The sequence below is a fragment of the Sapajus apella genome, unplaced genomic scaffold (genome assembly GCF_009761245.1).
Source record: "Sapajus apella isolate SASKATOON/1434 unplaced genomic scaffold, GSC_monkey_1.0 scaffold99, whole genome shotgun sequence".
Taxonomy (NCBI): domain Eukaryota; kingdom Metazoa; phylum Chordata; class Mammalia; order Primates; family Cebidae; genus Sapajus; species Sapajus apella.
The window spans coordinates 191,221-215,237 of record NW_022437039.1 but is presented as its reverse complement, the minus strand read 5'-3'; the positions used below and the strand labels follow the sequence as shown (position 1 = coordinate 215,237).

At 52.9% G+C, this 24,017-nt stretch overlaps 1 protein-coding gene and 1 long non-coding RNA gene across 4 annotated transcripts; one reads left to right on the top strand and one right to left on the bottom strand.

Moving 5' to 3' along the window:
• The first annotated feature begins 2,950 nt into the window (after positions 1 to 2,950).
• Positions 2,951 to 18,266, top strand: LOC116536234. Of its 2 annotated transcripts, XR_004262543.1 has the most exons (3): positions 2,951 to 3,569; positions 10,645 to 11,060; positions 18,041 to 18,266. It is a non-coding gene; the product is annotated as an uncharacterized LOC116536234 (long non-coding RNA). The 2 variants fall into 2 exon arrangements; XR_004262542.1 differs by lacking the exon at positions 2,951 to 3,569 and having other exon boundaries at positions 10,598 to 11,060.
• Positions 15,112 to 23,798, bottom strand: ZNF205 (zinc finger protein 205). Of its 2 annotated transcripts, none has more exons than XM_032257901.1 (7): positions 23,233 to 23,798; positions 22,428 to 22,566; positions 19,508 to 19,655; positions 19,091 to 19,182; positions 18,483 to 18,603; positions 16,627 to 16,740; positions 15,112 to 16,396 (listed from the first exon to the last, which is right to left on the bottom strand). In XM_032257901.1, the coding sequence occupies exons 2-7, from the start codon at positions 22,482 to 22,484 to the stop codon at positions 15,324 to 15,326; spliced, it is 1,605 nt and encodes a 534-aa protein (XP_032113792.1). In that variant the 5' UTR covers positions 22,485 to 22,566; positions 23,233 to 23,798; the 3' UTR covers positions 15,112 to 15,323. The 2 variants fall into 2 exon arrangements, with proteins under 2 accessions (XP_032113792.1, XP_032113791.1); XM_032257900.1 differs by having other exon boundaries at positions 15,128 to 16,396; positions 19,442 to 19,655.
• Between the last annotated feature and the right edge of the window lie 219 nt (positions 23,799 to 24,017).

Here is a 24,017-nt window from a genome sequence, read left to right as displayed (position 1 = left end):
GCCTCCCAAAGTGCTGGGATTACAAGCGTGAGCCACCGCGCCCGATCTATTTTATTTTTTAAAGACAGGGTTTCACCATGTTGGTCAGGCTGGTCTTGAACTCCCGACCTCAGGTGATCTGTCCCCCTTGGCCTCCAAAGTGCTTGGATTACAGGCGTGAGCCACCGTGCCCAGCCGGCTGCCACATTTTTGGTGCTACCAACATGGCCCCGGACTTACCTACCTCTTCAGTACAGCCTCATTGGCCTCATTCTGCCTCTTTAGCTGTGCTGGCAAGAGTTTCAGGGACGTGGTTTACCTCAATACTTTGAAGCAACAGAATTTCCTTGTCCAGGAATCATAAGAGAAAGCCCAATGTATAGGAGATAGCAGTGGCTGCTCTGCTTTTAGCTGGTGCTTGAGATTTGCCCAACTGGCTGTATCCTTCATAGTCCCTAAAGCTGCAAAATGGACTGTTATAGCCCCATGAGGGCCACAGTTTGAAAAATGCAGGCTCCAACACTGTCCGCTGCCTCAAGTTCCTTGCCGGCTGCCCAGATGGAGCCAGTTAATCAATACTGGAGAACTGCAATAGAGAAATGGTTTAATTCACACAAAACTGGCTGAATGGAAGACCAGAGTTTTATTACTCAGATCAATCCCCCTGAAAAGTCAATGACTGTGGTTTTTAAAGGATAATTTGGCAGCTATGGGGCCAAGGAGTGAGGAGTGCTGATCGTTTGGGCCTGAGATGAAATCACAGGTGGTCCAGTGGGTTCTTCTTGCTGTCTCACCTTCCTGGGTGGGATTGCAGAACTGGTTGAGCCAGATTACTGGTCTGGGTAGTGCCTGCTGGTGCATCAGAGTGCAGGGCTTGAAAAATATCTCCACCACTAATCTTAGATGTTAAGAGAGTGATGTTATCCCTAGGAGCAATTGGAGCGGTTTGGAATCTTACAGCCTCTGGCTGCATGACTCCGAAACCACGATTTCTAATCTTGTGGCTAATTTGTTAGTCTTACAAAGGCAGTCTGGTCTCCAGGCAAGAAGGAGGTTTGTTTTGGGAAAAGGCTGTAACTATCAACTAAATTCCTTCCAAAATTAGTCACCCTACACCCAGAAATGAACAAGGGCAGCTAGGAAGTTAGAAGCAACATGGAGGCCAGGTGCAGTAGCTCCTGCCTGTAATCCCAGCAGTTTGGGAGGCTGAGGCAGTCAGATCACCTGAGGTCAGGAGTTCAAGACCAGCCTGGCCAACCTGTTGAAAACCCGTCTCTACTAAAAATACAAAAATTAGTCGATCATGGTGGTGGGTGCCTGTAATCCCAGCTACTCGGGAGGCTGAGACAGGAGAATCCCTTGAACCTGGGAGGCAGAGGTTGTAGTGACCTGAGATCATGCCACTGCACTCAGCCTTGGGTGACAGAGTGAGACTCCATCTAAAAAAATAAAACAGGATGGGTGCAGTGAAATCCCAGCACTTTGGTAGACCAAGGTGGGCAGATCACTTGAGGTCAGGAGTTTGACCTCCATGGGCAAACTGGTGAAACCTCATCTCTACTAAAAATAAAAAAATTAGCTGGGTGTAGTGGTGCATACCTGTAATCCCAGCTACTCAGGAGGCTGAAGCAGAAGAATCATTTGAACCTGGGAGGCAGAGGTTGTAGTGAGCTAAGATCGTGCCTCTGCACTTCAGCCTGGGTTATAGAGCAAGACTCTGTCTCAAAAAAATAAACAAACAAACAACAACAACAAAACAAGAAGAAGAAAAGAAAAAGTGCGAGCTGCTAAGCTAGGTAATTCTGGCTCGAGATCCCATGATACTGCAGACACCACACCAACAAAGGCCCTAGTCCTCTGGCACTGGAGGACCCACTTGGAAGGCGGATCACTCACATGGCTCTTGGCAGGAGACCTCAGTTCTTCCCCACATAGACCTCCCTATAGGACTGCTTGAGTGTCCTATTTGCCAAATGATCTAAATATGCTCCAGTTTTGATTGGCTGCTCTGCAACGTGGGCCGTTATCTGGCAGGTTCAGTGGTGCCTTGTAGAGGGGAGATCCCATAGCACCGAGGCAGGAGCAAAAGGCCTCAGCCTATTTCCAAATAAATAGCAAAGAAGGAAGTAACTAGAAATATAACCAGAGTCGTTATTAGTTATTCATATGTGATCTTAGTTATTCATAGGTGATCTTAATTCTTTGACTAATGCCTCTCAGCTTGGAAGTGTGAACCTGGGGTGACATTGTGAAATGAATGACATTAAGGCAAGATGCTGTAAGCCCTCTGTGACACCCGCATAAGGGCTGCTGGAGGGCGCCCCAGCTGTGTGGCAGCGCCAGGGCTGGGAAAGCCCCAGTGTTTAGTCAGCTAGGGAAGGAGACATCTCCTTCCTGGGAAAGTTAGGAGAAAACTCCACTTCTCCAAGCTCTTGCAGTAGGCCTGACGGCTGTCAGGTACACCCGCAGACATCTGGGGGCTTAATTGTCTCTATGTGGTGCTGTGCTTCGGTGGTCACGTTCCCTGTGTACTCTCATGTTCTGCTTCTGCACCTGGCTCCTTTTTTCTTAGAAGAGATAATCAGTAATAGTAATATAAATCATAATGTTTTAGTTCTTTATTGATAAGTATGGAAAAAGTGCTGATGCATTATGCTCCTTATCTCACTTCAGGTGCCAGAAATTCCTGAGCGCCTACCTGAATGACAGGTGATGTACTTAACCCTATCACTGCCACGCCCTGTCTACCCTGTCCCCAGTCTCTGACCTCTAAGAACGCGCCCTACCTACCCTGCCCCCAGATTTGCAATTCAATAAAAGTGAGAGCATCCCGGCATTCGGGGCCACTGCTGGTCTCCGCGGCGATTTGGGTAACAGTGGACCCCTGGGCCCAAACTCTCTTTTCTCTGTCTCTGTGTCTTGTGTCTTTCATTTCTACAATTTCTTGTCTCCGCCCCAGGCGGGGGCGGCTCACAGAACCCTGTAGGGCTGGACCCTATAGTGCTTGAAGTGTCAGTACCTGCTGCAAGGATGTTATACGGAACCTTTGGCAGGCTGCTACAGATGAATAATAATATAAACCTGTGCTAGTTATTTATTACGTCCCAGCTCCATATTTATCCTGCATTGCCTGCTCAGTGAAATGCTTCTGGCCCTTTAGTTTTTCCTTTACCAGCTGGCATGATTTTAAGCTTTGTCAGTAGAGGGCGCTGGAGAGACATTGCCGGAGAATGGAGTTTCCCTTTCTGCTTCCGGCTTCCGGTGTGTTCTCTCCAGGCTCCGGCCTGATGGGTGACTTCTTCCCAGTCTGGCTTCCGCAGCACCCCGGGCTTTGCCAGCACCCAGCTCCCGCAGCATGGGCAGCTCCTGTGACAGCAGGTGCCCACAACCTGCACAACCTCCAGTGCCTGCCTGCTAGCAGCTTTCTCCGCCACCCTCTTCAGGTAGTTCTGTAGCAGAGCATCTCATGAGACACCTCCCTGTGAGCAGCTTTTTCCACCATTGAGGATGGATTTCCAGCAAGTTCTGCCCATGTGGTACCACAGCCACTTCTCTGCCATGCCGTGAACTGCAGATGTGCCTTCTTCAAGGTCTGGATATAAGCCCAGGGCCAGAGAAACCTCTTGCCTGAGTGTTCAAACTCAGGCCAGAATGTATGGTTGCTGCTATCTGCTATGACTAAATAGAATCCTCTTTACTTCTTACCAGCCAAACCCTTGAAAATGCCAAGCTCTTTCTTTTTTTTTTTCTCTTTTTCTCCTTTTTTTTTTTCTTTTTTCTGTTTTCAAGATGGGGTTTCACCGTAATGGCCAGGCTGGTCTTGAACTCCTGACCTCAGGTGATCCACCCACCTCGGCCTCCCAAAGTGCTAGGATTACAGGCGTGAGCCACCGTGCCCCGCCTCTCTTTTTTTTTTTTGAAATGGAGTTTTGCTCTCTTGCCCAGGCTGGAATGCAATAGCTCAATCTTGGCTCACTGCAACCTCTGTCTCCTGGATTCAAGTGAGTCTCCTGCCTAAGCCTCCTGAGTAACTGAGATTACAGGCATGCACCACTATGCCTGACTAATTTTGTATTTTTGGTAGAGACGGGGTTTCACCATGTTGGTCAGGCTGGTCTCGAACTCCTGACCTCATGTGATCTGGCCACCTTGGCCTCCCAAAGTGCTGTGATTACAGGCATGAGCCCTGGGCCCAGCAATGCCAAGCCCTTTATAGCTTAATTCTTTTTTTTTTTTTTTGAGATGGAGTTTTGCTCGTTACCCAGGCTGGAGTGCAGTAGTATGATCTCAGCTCACTGCAACCTCCGCCTCCCAGGTTCAAGCGATTTTTCTGCCTCGGCCTCCCAAGTAGCTGGGATTACAAGCATGTACCACCATGCCTGATTAATTTTGTATTTTTAGTAGTGACAGGGTTTCTCCATGTTGGTCAGGCTGGTCTTGAACTCCCGAACTCAGGTGATTTGCCTGTCTTGGCCTCCCAAAGTGCTGGGATTACAGATATGAGCCACCTCGCCCAGCTGCTAGCTTAATTCTATGTATTAAACTTTCCCAGTTCAAATTATTGTGTGCTTCCCCTCTCCTGATTGGACCCTGCTTGATACAAAATTAGTATAAGAAGTGGTCTCAAGAGATAGATGCACAAAGAAGGGACTAATTTGAGTCTGGGCTTAAGTGCAGACTGAGCTCCTTGACAATAAGAAATAGGATATGTGTTATAAAGGTTCTCCAGAAACAGAAAAACTCACTGTAAATGCTCAAGTGAGTCTTTAATCAACTGCATGTGGCTGCTTGATGGTTGGGGTGTGTGTGTGTGTGTGTGTGTGTGTGTAGAGAGAGAGAGAGACTGCACAAGTATGCGAAGTAGAGAGCTACTTTTTCTTTTTTTGAGACAAAGTTTTACTCTTGTTGCCCAAATTGGAGTGCAATGGTGTGATCTCAGCTGACTGCAACCTTTGCCTCCTGGGTTCAAGCGGTTCTCCTGCCTCATCCTCTCAAGTAGCTGGGATTACAGGCACGCACCACCATACCCAGATAATTTTTAGTAGAAATGGGTTTTCACCATGTTAGCCAGGATGGTCTTGTACTCCTGGCCTCAGGTGATCCGCCCACGTCGGCCTCCCAAAGTGCTGGGTTTACTGGCATGAGCCACCATGCCTGGCCAAGAGAGAGCTGTATGTGTGTGTGTGTACACACACCTATTCTGCCTCAGCCTCCTAATTGGAATTACAGTCACGTGCCACTACGTGCCCGGCTAATATATCTACATAAAGATAGATATATCTGGCTTGCTGGGCGTGGTGGCTCACGCCTGTAATCCCAGCACTTTGGGAGGCCGAGGCGGGTGGATCACGAGGTCAAGAGATTGAGACCGTCCTGGTCAACATGGTGAAACGCCGTCTCTAGTAAAAATACAAAAAATTAGCTGGGCGTGGTGGCACGTGCCTGTAATCCCAGCTACTCAGGAGGCTGAGGCAGGAAAATTGCCTGAACCCAGGAGGCGGAGGTTGTGGTGAGCTGAGATCGCGCCATTGCACTCCAGCCTGGGTAACAAGAGCGAAACTCCGTCTCAAAAAAAAAAAAAAAGATATATATATATGTATATATATATGGCTTTATCTATATATACTAAGGTATTGGCTCACATGATTATTGCAGTTGAGAAGCCCCACAATATGCTATCTGCAAGCTGGAGACCCAAGAAGGCCAGTGCTGTAGCATTTTTTTCAGACAGGGTCTCCCTCTGTTGCCCAGGCGGGGCTGCAGTGAAACAAAATCACAGTTCACTGCAGCCTCGCCTTCCCCAGATCAAGCAATCTTCCTACCTCAGCCTCCTGAGCAACTGGGACTACAGGTGCACACCACCACACCCAGCTAACTTTTTCTGTCTTTTCTTTTCTTTTTTTTTTTTTTTCCTATAGAGACAGCATCTCTCTGTAGTGCCTAGGCTGGTCTCAAACTCCTGGGCTCAAGCTATCCACCTGCCTTGGCCTCCTAACAGTATTGTAGTTTTAAGGCCTGAATGCCAAAGAGCTAATGGTGTAGAGTCCAATTCAAGACTGAAGGCCTCAGAATCAGGAGCACAAGACCAGGAGATCAGTTTCCCAGGACCCAGGTCTCAAGTACTCAGGAACAGACAGAATTCAGCCTTCCTTTGCCTTGATGTTCCATTTAATTCCATACTGGATGGATGATGCCCACCCATGTTGAGGGCTGTCTGCTTTACTCACTTGGCCAATTCAAACGTTAATCTCTTCTTGAGAAACCCTCACAGACACACTCAGAAATAATGTTTAACCAGCTGTCTGGGCATGCCTTGGCCCAGTCAAGTTTACACATAAAATTAACCATCACAGGATGCTTGTTATCCACGGCGTGCAGTGAGAGTACAGGCAAGCAGCCACCTGCAGTTGATTATGAAGTGCCAATGAAAGCATGTACCTGGTGGGAACAAGTAGCTGCCGCACTTGACCATTATGTGCCACAGATGTATAATAGCATGGGATACATTATTTTTAGTGCGCTTGAGCATTTACAGTGAGAAAATGACAAGCCCAAGTCGCTTAGTTCAGTTCAAGTCATGGTCAGAGAACCTGAGAACTTCTGTGCTAGCTTAGAAGCAGCTCTTCTTTTTCTTGCTCTGTCACCCAGGCTGGAGTACAGTGGCGAAATCTTGGCTCACTGCAACCTCCACCCTCGGGGTTCAAGCGATTCTCCTGCCCCAGCCCCCCAAGTAGCTGGGACTACAGGTGCGTGCCACCATGCCCGGCTAATTTTTTTTATTTTAATAGAGATGGGGTTTCACCATGTTAGCCAGGATGGTTTCAATCTCCTGACCTCATGATCCACCTGCCTCAGCCTCCCTGTAGGGTGACAGCCCTACAGGGTTGTGGGGTGTCCCCTATCGCTGTGCTGAGGTGCAGGATTCAAGAAATAAAGAAACAGGACACAGAAGTACAAAGAAAGCACAGCTGGGCTCAGTGGGACCACCCCACTTATAAGCAGAGACAGGCGAGGCCCCAAATGTCCAGAAGCGTCTGTATTTATTGGGTATAGGTTAGGAGGCAGGGTAATGAGTGAAGTCATCTTTAGGATAGTGATAGGGTTGTGAGCAGTAAACAAGGGGTCCACCCACATTAGGTCACCGAGGCATGGAGGTGGGCCATGCACAGTGAGGGGTTCACCCCCATTAGGTCACAGGGGCATGGAGGTGAGCTGTGCGCAGTGAAGAGGGTGCAGTGCGCAATATATATTATCTATGGGCATGCTACTTGTAAGGCTATCTATAGAAGGTTGCTCTGAGTCACACAGCAGTGAAAGAGCTGACAGGGTTTACCGCCACCTGCTGGCAGCTTTCAATGAGTTCTATAGGAGGACGCTTTTGAGCCAGCACAGTAACATGAGCTGATAAAGTTCACAGTCACCAAGGTGGATTGCCGGTCTGAGGACAGCATTTCACAAGAACTGGAGCAAGGTCCTAGAGCTCCTTTATCAGGAGGAGTGGCTCTTGCCCCAAGCCTGCCATAGAGCGGGTATCTTTACGATACTGAACGCTGCCGCCTGGACCATGGATTCTTGTCCTGGTATAACTGTTTTCCCTTTAAATCATGCTCTGCACTGTGTCTGCTCCAGACATTCCTCCAACTATAAGCTGCATATTCCTTAATTCATTCTCTCTACTGTGTCTACTCTAGGCATTCCCCCGACTATGAACTAAGATATAATTATATATATATATGGAAATAACTGAGTGGTAAGATATTCTTCAGGCACTCGTCCTATAAACTAATATATGATTATATATAAAGGATTACATAAAAGGAAATAACTGAGTAGTAACACTATAAACTCAGATATTCAGGCACTAATTGTGCCGGGATTCTGTTTCACTTTCCGTCCTCGGTGCCTACATGGGGGGTTACCCACGCTCCCAAAGTGCTGGGATGACAGGTGTGAGCCACCCTGCCCGGCACAGCTCTTATTTCTTATAGCCACAATAATATCACTGAGAATCAAACACAAAACTTAACTGTAGAATTACTGAATAATAATGACAGCTAAATTTACAGTCCCAACAAATCTGTCATGTGAAAGTTACTGTATTGATTGGTAAAGAAGGTGATCCTGGCCAGGTGCAGGTGACTGTAATCCCAGTTACTCGAGAGGCTGAGTCACTTGAACCTGGGAGGTAGAGGTTTCAGTAAGTCGAGATGGCGCCACTGCACTTCGAGCCTAGGTGAGCTGGAAGCAAGACTCCATCTCTAAAACAGAGAGAGAGGAAAGATACACATTATGACCCAGGAGGAAATAGCTTATACACTTAAATTATTCAGACTTTGCTAATATATACTAGCAGAAACCTGAGGGACAGATCCAAGAGTAGAATCTAGGGACAGCATACCAAAGTGGACAGAATATAAGAGATGAGATGAGGCCGGGAACAGTGGCTCACACCTGTAGTCCCAGCACTTTGGGAGACCAAGGCAGGGGGATCATCGCTTGAGCCCAGAAGTTTATTATCAGTTTGGGCAACATAGCTGAAACATAAAATACAAAAATTATCAGGGTGTGGTGATGGGCACCTACAGTCCTAGCTACTCAGAAGGATGAGGGGGATGATCACTTGAGCCTGAGAGGTCAATGCTGCAGTGAGCTGTGATCATGCCACTGCACTTCAGCCTGGGTGACAGAACAAGACTCTGCGTCCAAAAAAAAAAAAAAAGAGAAAATATAGGTGCATTTAGTAGACTTCAAATTTAATGTTAGCGTGTGGCTGTTGGTGGCTTTTTAGCAGTTTACTCCATTGGTTGGGTGAAATTTGGACTCAGTGGTGGCCTTCAGTTAACAAGACAGAGATGCCTGAAATGCATGATAGGAAAGAAGAAACCCAAAGGCTCCTTCTCCTTAGAAAGATGGAAATGTTGAGTGGCCTTATCATGTGTGACCTGTGTACCCACCCTATCCCCAGCTATCTTTACCAGTAGACACTGGCTTCACTAAGTATCTGAGAAAGGCATTAATGACACGATCACCTGATTCCTTGAAAAGCTCTGTGGTTGCTCTGTGAGATCTGTGTTCATCTTCATGACTGCCTGGGGCTTTCTTAGTCGAGAACAGAAAAATCACTGTCTTAAGTTACTGAGGTGTAGGTCATTCATTGGGTGCTGCCTCTACCCCAGGCAGGAAGCCCACCTGACCCCACATCTCAGGCTGCCAGAGAAGCGTGCGATGAGGAAGGCTGGGCTGTCTTCATCCCATTCTCCACCCTTCACAGGACACTGGGGAGAAGCCTCGAGCCACAGCCCCCTGACGAGTCTCATCTCTCCAGCCTTATCTCCTGGCTCCCCTCCCTTCCACACGGGGGAGTGGGGTTTGAGGGGATCATTTCAGCTTCTGGGCACCAGTCTTCTCCTCATGTTTATCCTGTTCCCTTTGCTTGAAAGGTTTTTACTCCAGATCCTTGTAAGTTGCCTTCTCACCCTTCAAGTCACTGCTTAAATGTCCCCTCCTTGGAGGGGGCTTCCCTGACAATGAAGCTCCAACCTCCTCTGCTGCTTCACCTAGTTCATTTCTTTCTGGCATCTGTCACTACTTAAAGTGTGTGCCATGTATGTGTCTGTCAGTCTACCCCACTACACTGGAACCCCATCAGGGCAAGGGTCTTGTCTGGAATTTTCATCACTTAGGACTCAACATTTAGTAAAGGACCTTTGTTTTGCTAAATTAGGAGGCATTCATTTTGTATTTAAAAATGAACCAGTGAGGCCGGGCACGGTGGCTCATCCCTGTAATCCCAGTACTTTGGGAGACTGAGGCATGTGGATCACTTGAGGTCAGGAGTTCAAGACTAGCCTCACCTGAGGCTGGTGAAACCCCATTAAAAATATAAAAATTGGCCAGGCACAATGGCTCACACCTGTAATCCCAGCACTTTGGGAGACCGAGGCGAGTGGATCACCTGAGGTCAGTAGTAATGAGACGGGTGTGCTGGCGCATGCCTGTAATCCCAGCTACCCAGGAGGCTGAGGCAGGAGAAGGGCTTGAACCTGGGTGGCGGAGGTTGCAGGGAGCCAAGATAGCGCCATTGCACTCCAGCCTGGGCAACAAGAGCAAAACTCTGTCCCCTACCCCCCAAAAAAAGGAGAAAGAAAGAAAAGAAAGATGAACATGTGAGGAATGGAGCAATGCCCGTACTGTTTTGTTGTTGTCTTTTTTTTTTTTTTTTTTTTAAAGATGGGGTTTCACCATGATGGCCAGGCTGGTCTTAAACTCCTGACCTCAGGTGATCCACCCTCCCCGGCCTCCCAAAGTGCTAGGATTACAGGCATGAGCCACCGCGCCCGGCCGTCTTGTTTTTCGAGACAGAGTCTTGCTCTGCTGCCCAGCCTGGAGTGCGGTGGCGCGAACTCGGCTCACTGCGCTCTCTGCCTCCCACGTTCAAGCGATTCTCCTGCCTCAGCCTCCCGCGTAGCTGGGATTACAGACGCGCGCCACCACGGCCGGCTAATTTTTGTATTCTTAGTAGAGACAGGGTTTCACCATGTTAGCTTGGTTGGTCTCGAACTCAACCTCGTGATCCACCCGCCTCGGTCTCCCAAAGTGCTGGAATTACAGGCGTGAGCCACCGCGCCCGGCCAGCCCTAACGTTTGCCGCCCTCTGCCCCTCAGGCATCCTAGAGCCGCGAGCGGCCTCGCACTGCCCGCGCGTTTCCTCTGCTCCCCAGCGCTCTCCGCCGGCCGTGGCCGCACGATAGCTGGCAGCACAGTCAGCCACTGCTTGGGAGCTCGGAAGATGCTCCAGCGCCGCAGCAGGTGCTGCGAAGCCACTCAGCCCTGGCGCAGGAACCAGTGCAGCTAATTGGCGGGCAGTCATCGGGGACGGAAGTGGCCGCCCAAAGCCGGAAGTGGTCCTGGCCCTGAGCCATGTCCTCTCTAGGACTGCCGGAGGCTCGGCATCTCAGTGATAGACCCAGGAAGTCAGTGGCGGGACGGAGCGGGGCGGGCTGTGACGACTGAGGTCTGCAGCAAAACGGAGTCCAGCCCTTTGGTCTTTGCTTCCTTCGGTAACGAACGCCCTACGAAAGGTAAGAGGGAACGTTTCAAACCCTGGAACCTGAAGCAGTTGCCGGGGCAACCATGCGGTTTGGGGCGTGGCAGGGGGAGGGTCGTACCGGGAACAAACGTCAGCCATGATTGGTTGGTTTTGCTAGAGACGCCTTTCTCCCCGCCCCGTTGTCTGATTGGCTGAGGGCCGAGCGGGGGGCGTGGCCTCTTGGGACTCAGTCTGGCGGGTGATGGGGCAGCAGAGCGAAAGGCTGGGCCCTGGGACCCCGCGGACTCCCGGCCTCACCGCCGGACCGGGCCTGGGAGCTGGGAGTTGCTGTCCTAGGCAAGGACTGCGCTGAGGCCGACGCCCCCGGCTCAGGGGGGCGGAGCCGCCAGCCGATCCGTTAGCGCCTGCAACAGGGACCTGGGGCATCAGGGAAGCAGGTGGGAAGCCAGGATGGAAACCTCCTGCCTCTCTGCCTCCGCCCTCACCGTGCTCCTGACACAGCGTCAGTGATGATCTGGTGGGGTTTTCCAGTGGCCGAGAAGCCCCAAGGAAGCCAGGGAAACCGCTGAACCTGCTCACCCTCTACCCTGGGAGACACCAAGACCGTTCAGTGGCTTCTTCCCTCCAGCCTCCCACCAGTGACGCCCATCACCCACCAAGCTATGAGAACCCATAAGCCTGGCGTTCCAGGCCCTTTCATGGCACAGCCCGTACTCCCGCGTGTCTTACTTGCGATTGTCGAATATTTCCCAACTGCCAAGTTCCACTCTTAAGATACTCTTGCCAGATCTATGGGCAAGAGTAATGGGGACTCTGGAGGGATCCCTAGAGGGCGAAGTGGACCCAGCCCTAGGAAGTGGCAATCTGCAGGCGCCCTCCAAGGGACCCTTGGAACCTGTGCCCCTGTACTGTCCCACCAAAGGGGAAACATTTCAACAGGATACTGTGTGCTGTCTGGGATCCCTGGAGGCCAAAGTGAAGTTTTTAAATGACTCCCTGGATCACTCAACGGTTTTCTCAACAACCTACTCGGGCTCAGCCTCCCCACCTCAGCCTCCCAAGTAGCTGGTACTGCAGGCATGTGCCACCATGCTTGGCTCTTTTTTTTAATTGAATAATTAACCTTGCTATATTGCCCAAGCTGGTCTCAAACTCCTGATGTCAAACGATCCTCCTGCCTCAGCCTCCTTAAATACTAGGATTACAGGTATAAGCCACCACACCCAGCTTCAACAGACCTCTGAATCACTCAAGTCCTGACACCCGGTCCCTGGGACGCTGACCACGCAGCATAAGGAACTGAAATTAATGCAAGCAACACACTGAGTGAGTGAGGACTCTGCTCAGCTCTCTTGCCAAGTGATGATAGCTTCCAGGGTCATTTTAGCAACTCTCCTACCTCTGTTGCTAAGAAAATGAGCTCTTTGGCCTGGCGCGGTGGCTCACACCTGTATTCCTAACACTATGGGAGGCCGAGGCAGGCAGATCACAAGCTCAGGAGATCAAGACCATCTTGGCTAACACAGTGAAACCCTATCTCTACTAAAAATACAAAAAATTAGCCGGGCATGGTGGCATGCACCTGTAGTCCCAGCTACTGGGGAGGCTGAGGCAGGAGAATCACTTGAACCCGGAAGACGGAGGTTGCAGTGAGCCGAGATTGCGCCACTGTGCTTCAGACTGGGTGATAGAGTGAGCCTCCATCTCAAAAAAAAAAAAAACTCTTTGAGAGCAACCCTGCGTTACAAATGAGTCTCCCTTCACCCCTCACCCTGAGCCAAGCACAGCAATCCTATTTCTGTCTGAGTGACTGGAGCCATGAAGACAAGCTGAAGGGAGGAAACAGCTTTTTTTTTTTCTGGCCTGATAAATAATCATTTAATTCAACCAATCCTGCCAGCATCCTTAGCCTAGATTCTAGAGACCACCTGAACACCATCAAATCCTTCCTGGTCTAACATTCCTGAAGGTCAAGTCTATTTTCTTTTTTTTTTTTTTTTTGAGACAGAGTCTCACTCTGTCACCCAGGCTGAGTGCAGTGGCAAGATCTCAGCTCACTGCCATCTCCACTTCCTGGCTTGAAGTGATTCTACCTCAGCCTCCCAAGTAGCTGGAACTACTGGTACCTGCCACGATGCCTAGCTAATTTTTGTATTTTTAGTAGAGACTTTCACCATGGTTGGCCAGGCTGGTCTCATACTCCTTGCCTTAAATGATCCACCCGCCTTGGCCTCTCAAAGTGCTGGGCTCACAAGTGTGAGCCGCTGTGCCCAGCTTTGTCCTCCTCCTTTTAGATAGCCCTGCATGGGGCTTAGTGGTGCACACCAGTAGTCCTAGCTACTTGGGAAGCTGAGGTGAGTGGATCACTTGAGCCCAGGAGTCCAAGGCCAGCCTGAGCAACATAGCAAGACCCCATCTCTATTTTTAAAAAGACAAAACGGCCAGGCGTGGTGGCTCACGCCTATAATCCCAGCACTTTGGGAGGCTAAGGCGAGCACATCACCTGAGGTTGGGAGTTCAAGACTAGCCTGACCAACATGGAGAAACCCTGCCTCTACTAAAAATACAAAAAAAAAAAAAAAAATAGCCAGGTATGGTGGCACATGCCTGTAATCCCAGCTACTTGGGAGGCTGAGGCAGGAGAATTGCTTGAATGTGGGGAGGCAAAGGTTGCAGTGAGCTGAGATCGTGCCACTACACACTACACTCCAGCCTGGGTGACAGAACGACTCTGTCTCAAAAAAAAAAGGAAAGGAAAAACCTGGGCTAGCAATACCCACTCACATTGCTGTGGAGAGCCGGGCGCTGAGTCTACAGTGCTTGGCCCCATGCCTGGAAGAGCAGCTGCTTAACAACTGGCAGCTATGATTACTCTCCTCAGTCCATCGTCCTAGGCAAGCCACTCTTTTTGTTTGGAGCTGGGAGCCAACCAGGGCTGTGGCCGCCCTGGTGGCCTCATAATCCACAGAGACAGGTGGGGTCTCTATGGCCCCCCTGGTGCAGACATCCTCATGATCAGTTGGTGTCAGAGCTGAAAGTTATCTCAGGAGCTGGGCCACAGATATGGGATGACAGCCAGGCTGAGCTCATCCCCACCCAGAGGAAAAAGCAGAGAATGGGAGTTGGGAGCTGCAGAGGTTAAAACCAGGGGAAGAAGCCAGGCGAGGGGCTCACGCCCATAATCCCAGTACTTTGGGAGACTGAGGCAGGTGGATCACCTGAGATCAGGAGTTTGATACCAGCCTGGCCAACATGGTGAAACCCCTTCTCTACAAAAAATTAGCCGAGCATGGTGGCACATGCCCGTAGTCCCAGCTACCCAGGAGGCTGAGGCAGGAATATCTCTGGGACCCAGGAGGCGGAGGTTGCAGTAAGCCAAGATTGTGCCACACTGCACTCTAGCCTGGGTGACAGAGTGAGTCTCCATCTCAAAAACAAAAACAAAAAACAAAGCCAAAAAACAGGGGAAGACCAGGAGTAAATCAGAGCCAGGCAGAGGTGAGTAGGGCAAATTATAAAGGACGTATACCAAGAGGCCAAGGAGGTGAGACAAAGCAGAGGCAGGTGGCAGCAGCTGCAGCATGGGCCAAGAAGGAAAGTGGCCCCTGGTGAGTAAGGAGCCCTCACTGGACCACAGGCAGGCCATGGTGGGAGCAGACGGAAAAGACCAGTCACAGAACACAGCCACCAGTGCCTGGGTGGGAGATGGGGCAGGCAGGAGTTTCCACACCAGCTCTGCCTCCTCCTGGCTTCCAAAGAGAAGAGTCGAGGGGGAGTGCGGGTTCAGTGAGCAGTGCTCTCGGGACAAGTGACACAGCAGCAGACAGCCTGGCAGGAGGTCCCCAGGTCCAGGAGTGGCTGGCTGGCCTTGAAAACCTCTCTGAAGTCTTGGCTTGCCAATGTGTGCAATACTCTGGAATGGGCCTTGGACAAAAGGGACCCCAACCCAGGGGTGGAGGCTGGGGAGGAGAGGATGCTCAAGCCAATGAGGCATCGGAGGATGCCTCACTGAGGACAAGGGATTGCCCCAGGAGCTTCCCCATGCTGGGGGGGGATCAGTGCCAAGGCCTCAGGAGACAGAGTTGTAGGCAGGAACTCCAAGTCCAAGGCCTTTAATTTCGCAGCCAGAGTGCCTGCCCTTTCTCGCCCTCGCCCCTCCCACGTCGCCATGCCCCACCCCATGCCCTTACTGCCCCAGCTCCCTTCCTGCGCCCCTCTCTCCTCCCTCGGGGCTTTGACACCAGTGGGGCTGTCCCAGTGGCCCTGGGCGCCCCGGTCCCCCTCTCCTGGCCTCCTAGGTGGGAGCGGGTGGGGGCGCGGCCAGAGCCCCCGCCGCTGCCGCCCCCAGCATCAGCATGGCCAGGGCCTTGGGCCCGGTGGTGTGGATCTTCTCGTGCCGGTGCAAGTTGGAGCGCCGGCTGAAGCTCTTGCCACACAGCGGGCAGGCGTAGGGCCGCACGCCGCGGTGGGTGCGCTGGTGCGCGGTGAGGTGCGAGCTGTGGCTGAAGCTCTTGCCGCAGTCGAGGCAGTGGTAGGGTTTCTCGCCCGTGTGCGTGCGGTTGTGCGCGATGAGGTTGGAGCGCTGGCTGAAGCACTTGCCGCACTCGGGGCACGGGTAGGGCTTGACCCCGGTGTGGGTGCGCTGGTGGGTGACCAACGCCGAGCTCTGCGTGAAGCACTTTCCGCAGATGGGGCACTTGTGCGGCTTGGCGCCCGTGTGGGTTCCCTGGTGGGTGACCAGGTCCGAGCGGCGGGTGAAGCGCTTGGCGCAGCGGTCGCACACGTAGGGCTTCTCGCCGGTGTGGATGCGCTGGTGCTGGATCAGCGTGGAGTGGTGGCTGAAGCTCTTCCGGCAGGCGGGGCAGGTGTAGGGCTTCTCGCCCGTGTGGATGATCTGGTGCTGGATGAGGTGCGAGCTGCGGCCAAAGCGCTTGCCACAGTCCGTGCAGGCGTAGGGTTTCTCGCCCGTGTGCGTGCGCCGGTGCGTCACCAGGTGCGAGTGCCAGCTGAAGCCTTTGCCGCACTGCTCGCACCGGTAGCTCTTCCTGCCCGCCTCCCCGTCAGGGGCCAGGCCCTCCTCGCCGCTCTCCGGGGCGCCCTTCTCCTCCTCGCTGGGCTTCCCTGGGACACGGCCCTCCTGGGGCTCCGGGGGACTGGAGTCGGGCGGGGCTGCACCCGGGGTGCTGTCTGGATCCGCAGGCTGCCAGGCGTCTCTGGCCAGCCCTGAGCTCCGGCCGCAGGCTGCTTCCTGCGCGCACTGCGGGACGGCCCCCTGGGCTTTCCCTGCCCTGATTCTGAAGGGCTTCACATCTCCAAGGGCTGCCACGCCCTTGGGGCATGGCACCCCCTGTCTCTCCTGGTTGGGTCCTGGAAAAAGAAAGTCGTTTCCAGCGAGGGACAAGCTTCCCTAAGGGCCCCCATGGGTAGAGAAGGCAGAACTGAGGGTGGGGGCTGGATTCTGGGAGACCAGAAAGTGCAAGGGCTGCCCTCTACAGAGGAGGGGGTCTGGCGGCCCTGCCCCGCTCCCACAGACAACAGCCAGAAGACCCATGTCTGGACTCCACTCACCTAGACAAAGGCGCACTCCCATCTCTCACCTGTGCACGCGCCTCTCCAATCTTCCTTCTCCTCTCCTGTCTGCCGGCTGGAGCCTGAGGCCTCACCCTTGCCCTGCACTTGGGGGGCCCAGAAAGGCCTGCTGAAGGGAAAGCCTGCCAAGAAAGAAGTGCCATGCTATCACAGGCCTGCTGGCGCTGCCCAGTGGCAGACATCATCCCCCAAAACTGATGGGGCCAAAGTGGGGGGTGAGGCTCTGGAAACATGGAGTAAAATAAAGCAGCTTCAAGAAGTCCCTGGGGGTAGGGGTCCGCCACCTGGCTGGGGGCTGCCAAAGCTGCTCTCCTCTGAGCTGAGTAGGCCTGTCTCCTCTTTCCCTGAACCAGCAACAACATTTAAGGGAGAGGAGTGGGCAACACCCTACATCATGACCCACTGGACGAGTAACCCACGCCTACACCCACAGCTGGAGGCGGGTAGTGGCTCTCCATGTGGGAGGACTTGGAACAAAGAGGGCCAGGGTTGCCAACGACTAAGAGGTCATCCCATTTGTTGACTCTTGGAGGTGAGTGGCCCCGGGAGTTTTGGCCAACTCAGTAAGAGAGCAGAGACGCCCTGGCTTCCGCCACCAGTGGGAGGAAAGGAATGTGTTGGACCAACCAGGTGGCTTGGGGCGTCTGTGAGGCCTGCCATGGGGCTGAAATGGGTGCTGAGTTCCTTCTGATTCCCCAGGGCTTGCTTGGGCTTGCTGGTCCAGGCCCCAGGGAACCATAAGAGCAGTGGTGTGCAGCCTGAGCTAATTAAAGGGGTGACCGTCCCTGGTGCCAGCCAGCGGGGCCTGGGCACCACGATGCCACCAGTTGGAACTGCTGAGTCCTGGATTCTGCCTGGGTTAGCAAGTGTGCAATACCTGGGTATCAACTGAATGAATTAATAAATGAATGAATTAATGAATGACTGAACACTGATTTTTCCATATGAAAACTAGAGTCTGGAACTGAGGAGTCAAAAGTTCTGGGATGGCTGGGCACAGTGGGTCACACCTGTAATCTCAACACTATGGGAGGTCAAAGCAGGAGGATGGCTTGAGTCCAGGAGCTCAAGACCAACCTGAGCAACATAGTGAGATCCCATTTCTACCAAAAAGAAAAAAATTAACTGGGCATGATGGTGCCTGTAGTGCTGGCTTCTCAGGAGGCTGACATAGGAGGATCACTTGAACCTAGAAAGTTGAGGCTGCATGAGTTGTGATGGCACCACTCCACTCTAGCCTGGGTGACAGAGCAAGGCTCTGTCTCAAAAAAAAAAAAAAAAGCTCTGTGACTCAAATACTTACCATCCTAGAAACGAAAGGAACCAAAGCCCCTCGGAGACAAGCACCTGCTCCTCAAAGCAGTTGGGACACCTCAGGGTCTGCAGGGCCTGGGGAGTCCAGCTCATGTTATTTCCCTCCAGGGAAGGCAGCCCCCAGGCCCCGAAGGCAAGCTTGCTGCTCAGACGCCTCTGAAGTTGGGGCTTGGAAAGGAAGCTGGAGCTACAGGAGTGAGCCCTTCGGATGAACCGAGGAAAAGCGGACTTCCTGGGTCAGCGTCCAGTACAGTAGCTGCTAGCTACATGCGGCTATTTAAACTCTAATTTGAGCTGATTAAAACCAATTAAAGTTAAAAACTTGAGGGCTCTACCCACATTTCAAGTGCTCAGCGGCCACACAGGGCTTGTGGCTACCATCCTAGCACATGCAGAACATTTCCCTTGTTACAGAAGTTTCCATGGAATGGTACTGTCTCGAGGGACAAGGAGAAGGATGGGAGGGAGAGGGAGGAAAGGGAGTAGAGAGGAGACGGCAGAGCAGGACCCCTCCCTGACAACCCAGTCCCCCCATCAGGCAAGTGCTTACCCAGCGACAGCCCATTTCTCTTCTGCAGGACATCCCTATAGAAGTTCTGCTGCGTGTGGTCCAGCCGTCCCCACTCCTCCCGGGAGAGGTACAAGGCCACATCCTCAAAGGTCACTGGCATCTGAAACAATGTGAAACATCCACTCTCCAGGACACGCTGTGGACACGGTGGAGGGACATCATGACATGAGATGTGTGGCGAGACCCCGGACTCCCAACCCACTGTCTCGAGTGAGGCCGGCCACTTGCATCTGATGGGGAAGTGGGTGAGTCACCCGAGGCCTTTTGGGGAGTTGAGAAGAGACCAAATGGTATTTTCAGGGACTACAGTTAAGACTCAGATGCCCATACAGCCCCCATCCTCAGCTCAGACGGCTCCCAACAGCTTCCAGTGAAAGCCCCTGTGTCTCTACTTCCTGCTGCTTCTCCTCCAGCTTTGGCTAGGTCTAACTGTGGGCCTCGAGCCTGGACAATTCCAGCAGCACTAGCAAGAGCCCCAGGCTTCGGGCTTGGTTGCAAGTGGGGCCAGCGGGGTCCTGGCTTTGCACAGAACCAGCAGATGCCGGAAGAACAGAGCACCATGCAGGGGCTGGGGAAGGGCCACTCACCTGGGACCAGGCAGTGAGGAGCGCCGCGGCCATCTGCCGGTCTCTGGTCCTCCCCTCTCGGGAAAGCACTGGGATCCGGGGGGAGGGGAGGGCTGTGGGAGGAGAGTGGTCCTCAGGGTGACCAGCTCATCCTGCTGGACCTGCTGCTACCCTAGCTGCCTCAAACTCCACCCCCAGCCCAACCCAAGGACAGGGTTGGATGGCTCTGAGGCTGCTGGGGGTAGGGAGCCATGGGGAGAGCGCATCCCCTGCCGGCATAGAGACCCTCAGCCCCACCTGAACCTGGGCCGAGCCTTGACCTCCCCACAGCTGCCTCCCTGGGAAAGCCTCTCTTCCCCGTCCCTCTCCTACCTCCTCCAGGCAAGAAGAGGGCTTTCTCCTTAGAACCATGACTTAGGGGTGCCCAGCCCCATGCACCTTGAGCCCCGTCCTCCTGCGATGCCCCCTCGGGGTGTGGCTCCTCTGGCTCCATCTTAATGTGTGATGACTCCTGAGTGGCTCCTGGAGGCACTGCCTCCCCCAGCCCAGAAAGCATTTCCTGACGAGGATGTCCACGATCTGGAACCTAGAAGGAACAGCCCCATCAGGAGCCGGGCGAGTGGGAGAGACACCCAGAGCTGCCTGTCAGGGCGTTCCAGCAGGGTCTGAACCCACATGCAAGACAAAGCTTGAAGGACTGGCCTTGCTGCCTCCACTCCAGCTCACCCCAGGAAGGACAGGCAGCAAGAAGAGGCTCCAGCCTCACACTGACGACAGCAGTGTAGACTGCTGGTTTTTTTTTTTTATTATTTTTTGTTTTTGTTTTTTTTTTGTTTTTTTTTTTTGAGACGGAGTTTTGCTCTTGTTACCCAGGCTGGAGTGCAATGGCACGATCTCGGCTCACCGCAACCTCCGCCTCCTGGGTTCAGGCAATTCTCCTGCCTCAGCCTCCTGAGTTGCTGGGATTACAGGCACGCACCACCATGCCCAGCTGATTTTTTGTATTTTTAGTAGAGACGGGGTTTCACCTTGTTGACCAGGATGGTCTCGATCTCTTGACCTCGTGATCCACCCGCCTCGGCCTCCCAAAGTGCTGGGATTACAGGCGTGAGCCACCGCGCCCGGCGACTGCTGTTTATTAGTGTATGAGGAAACCAAGCTTATTGGCTTGAGTATGTTCCCTAAGAATCCGTGTCCTTCCTGAACCTCAGAATGGGACCTTACTGGGGAAAAAGGGTCTTTATAGAGGTCAGTTAAAGATCTTGAGATGAGGCCGGGCGCGGTGGCTCAAGCCTGTAATCCCAGCACTTTGGGAGGCCGAGGCGGGTGGATCACGAGGTCAAGAGATCGAGACCATCCTGGTCAACATGGTGAAACCCCGTCTCTACCAAAAATACAAAAAATTAGCTGGGCATGGTGGTGCATGCCTGTAATCCCAGCTACTCAGGAGGCTGAGGCAGGAGAATTGCCTGAACCCAGGAGACGGAGGTTGCGGTGAGCCGAGATCGCGCCATTGCACTCCAGCCTGGGTAACAAGAGCGAAACTCCATCTCAAAAAAAAAAAAGAAAAAGAAAAAAAAAAGATCTTGAGATGAAATCATCCTGGATTTAGAGTGAGCCTAAAATCTAATGACTTATGTCCTTATAAGAATAGGAGAGGACACAGAGAAGGAAGCAGACTGGAGGGATGCCCATGCCATGCCAAGGACACTAGGAGTCCCCAGGAGCTGGACGAGGCAAGGGCCGGTCCTCCTAGCCTAGAGCTTCCAAAGGGAGTGTGACCCTGCAGACCCTAGATTTTGGACTTCAGGCATCCAGGACTGTGAGAAGTCAATTCTAGTTCTTTTTTTTTTTTTAGATCAAGTCTCGGTCTTGTTCCCCAGGCTGGAGCGCAATGGCATGATCTCGGCTCAGCTCACTGCAACCTCTGCCTCCCGGGTTCAAGCGATTCTTCTGCCCCAGCCTCCTGAGTAGCTGGGATTACAGGCGTGTGCCACCACATCCGGCTAATTTTTGTATTTTAGTGGAGACGGGATTTCACCATGTTGGCCAGGCTGGTCTCGAACTCCTGACCTCAGGTGATCTGCCCACCTCAGCCTCCCAAAGTGCTGGGATTACATGCGTGACCCACCACACCCGGCCAATTGGTTGTTTTCAGATCCCCAGAGAGTGGAAACTTGTGACAGCAGCCACGGGAGACGAACACACCACAGCTCGGGAGGAGACAACAGCCCCCACAGAGCTCAAAAGCTTCAGGAAAGTCAGGCAGGGCACTGGTGGGGCCTCATCTACAGCACAGGGACTGGCCAGCCTTCTGCTGGGGCCTCACACCTTCCTCCGTGCCCTATCTTTGTTTGGGTCTTGGAGGGAAAGAACCTCAGGCCAGGTGTCCCTGGGTGCCAGACCTGGCGACACCCGTCCCCAGCCAGGCAGCCTTTGGGACATAGCTGCTCTTCACCTGCACAGAGCAGTCATGGGGTTCACACAGATAATGGTGGAGAAGGAGCTGCTGGCTCAGGAAAGTCCTGGATAAACACAGGTTGGTGCTGGTCATTCTTCCCTTCCTGTGCACATGGGACAGAAGCCAGTGCCAGCAGAGAGTGCCAACCCGTGGGGCTCCACTCCCAGGTGCAGGATGTTCAGGGCACACGGAAGTGGACAGGAAACTGAACCATGCTAACAATTCTTTGTGCTTCTATGGTGTGAAAACCATAGATGATGGCATCTCATGCCTAGTATCTCCTTAGAGCCTCTCAATGACCCTGCGAGGCAGGTGGGAACAGCAAGTATGTGATCTGCATGTTACAGTGACACATCCGGTTCCAGAGGCCAGGGGATGGGCCCCTGGCCTGTTGCTGACTCATCCTCCTCCGACTCCAAGCCCGGAGACCCAGGTCCCCTGCAAATAGTAATCACACACACACACACACACACACACACACTCTCACACTCAAACACACATGCATGCACACACAGGCAGCAGGTACAGGCAGGAAGAAGGACTGGGAGCTCAGACCCAGAGAGATGAGAAGTTGTGGTTCCAGATAGAGACGGACAGGGAGGGAGAACAGGTTTCCCTGCATGCTCTGAGTGCTGCTCAGATAGAAAACTTCGTCAATAGGACCCCCACCCAGCCCCCTGCCGTCTCCTGTGGCTACTGACTACAGAATTCACCAGGAAAGCAAAACTGTTATCCTGTAAATTCCAGACAGAGGGTACTACCCAGCATGCCACCTTCTCTTTGACCCCCCTCCCCAGTGAGTCTAACTCTTCCATGGGTCCAGACTCCCTGCCTTTGAAATCTCCTCCGCACCAGCCTCTCCCATGGCACGCCTCCCTCACCCAGCCCCATCCATACCTCCAGGGCTGTCTCCTTGTCCTGGGTGGTCTGGATGCCTCCACCGTCTGCAGACATTTTCTATTTCAGAACTAGAAAGAACAGCTGAGTTACTGCTCCCTCTTCTTGGCCAAGCCCCCTCCAGCTTCTGGCCAGGAGCCTGGAAGAGCAGATAGAAACCAGCCCTCGCTTCCTAGACACCTCCAAAGAGCCGGGAAAATCCCCATGAGAACCGGCACTGCCTGGTCCCCAACGGAAAGAAAGTCTCCCAGACCCTATCCAATGGTGCCACTCTCTGTGATGTTTTCTGGGTGCTGTTTTTGAAAGAGTGCTATTTTGTACTGTCCCCTTTATTGCTGAAGCAAGAGCCTGACATCTCATTGCAGTCGGCTCAGGGAAAGCCGGGGCTAAATTGTAATTTATATTTCCTGTCATCAGGAGCAGAAAGTTCTGCAGTGATCCTGCAAAACAGGTGCTGGAGGGACCCCGCCCACCAGGGTCAGGGGAATCCAGGCCCTGCTGTCCCCCAGCCTCGGGACATGCACCCTGTGTCCAAACCTGACTCCCAGCCCTACCTGGGATTCAGAAATCAACCTGCCTGCTCTCAGCAGCACCTCTGCAGATGCAACCACCTGCCCCAGGCCTGGGATGCCCATCCTGCTCTCGGTTTTGGCAGACAATGTCCTTCTCCTTCCTACACCTGGTCCTGGCCCCCTTCTCTCCTGCCAGCTCGAAGCCTTCCACCTTTGACCCCAACCCCTCCTGCATGCTAATCATCTGTGCCGGTATCGGGATCCAGGAGCCCTCCCCAACACCCCCTTCTCACCGGGGTGGAAGCAGAGAGGGCACCTGCGGCAGCAGGATCCCCCTCCCCGGGGAAGGGAGTCTCCACAGCCTGTATGGGGCGGGGGAGCCGGGTGGAGACTGGGATTAGGGACAACAGGAAGTCCCTCCCAGATCCCATTCCCCATACAGCCGTAGCCCTACAGCGTTCCCGGTTTTGAGGGTTCCGGGTCTGGAGTCCCGAGCCTGGGTTGCACCTGCTCTTGGCCAAGAGGTGACTCCCAGATCTGCAATGCCGGCTTGCGAGGATGGCTTCACCCAGCATGTGTTTGTAATGCCAGCAAGGCAGGGCCACCAAAATGAAAAAATGGGAAGATGTATTTCATGGAAAGATTGTCTTATTTGAAGTTTCAAAGAGAGCATTGCAGTCATCCTCACAGGTAGAAAGGGGCATTTTGCAGGGTGGAGAGGGCGGGACCATTCACGTTAGCACAAGGGGTTTCTGAAGGTTATTGTCTCCTGAGGGACTCTGAATTCACTTAAGGACTCCTAGTCAGGGGTCTTCTGGGTACCCTCAAGACTGGCACAGAACTCTCTCCCTAAGAGTGAACTTGGCCGGGCACAGTGACTCAAGCCTGTAATCCCAGCACTTTGGGAGGCCGAGGCAGGCGGATCACGAGGTGAAGAGATCGAGACCATCCTGGCCAACATGGTGAAACGCCGTCTCTACTAAAAATACAGAAAAAACTAGCTGGGCGCGGTGGCGTGCACCTGTAGTCCCAGCTACTCGGGAGGCTGAGGCAGGAGAATTGCTTGAACCCGGGAGGC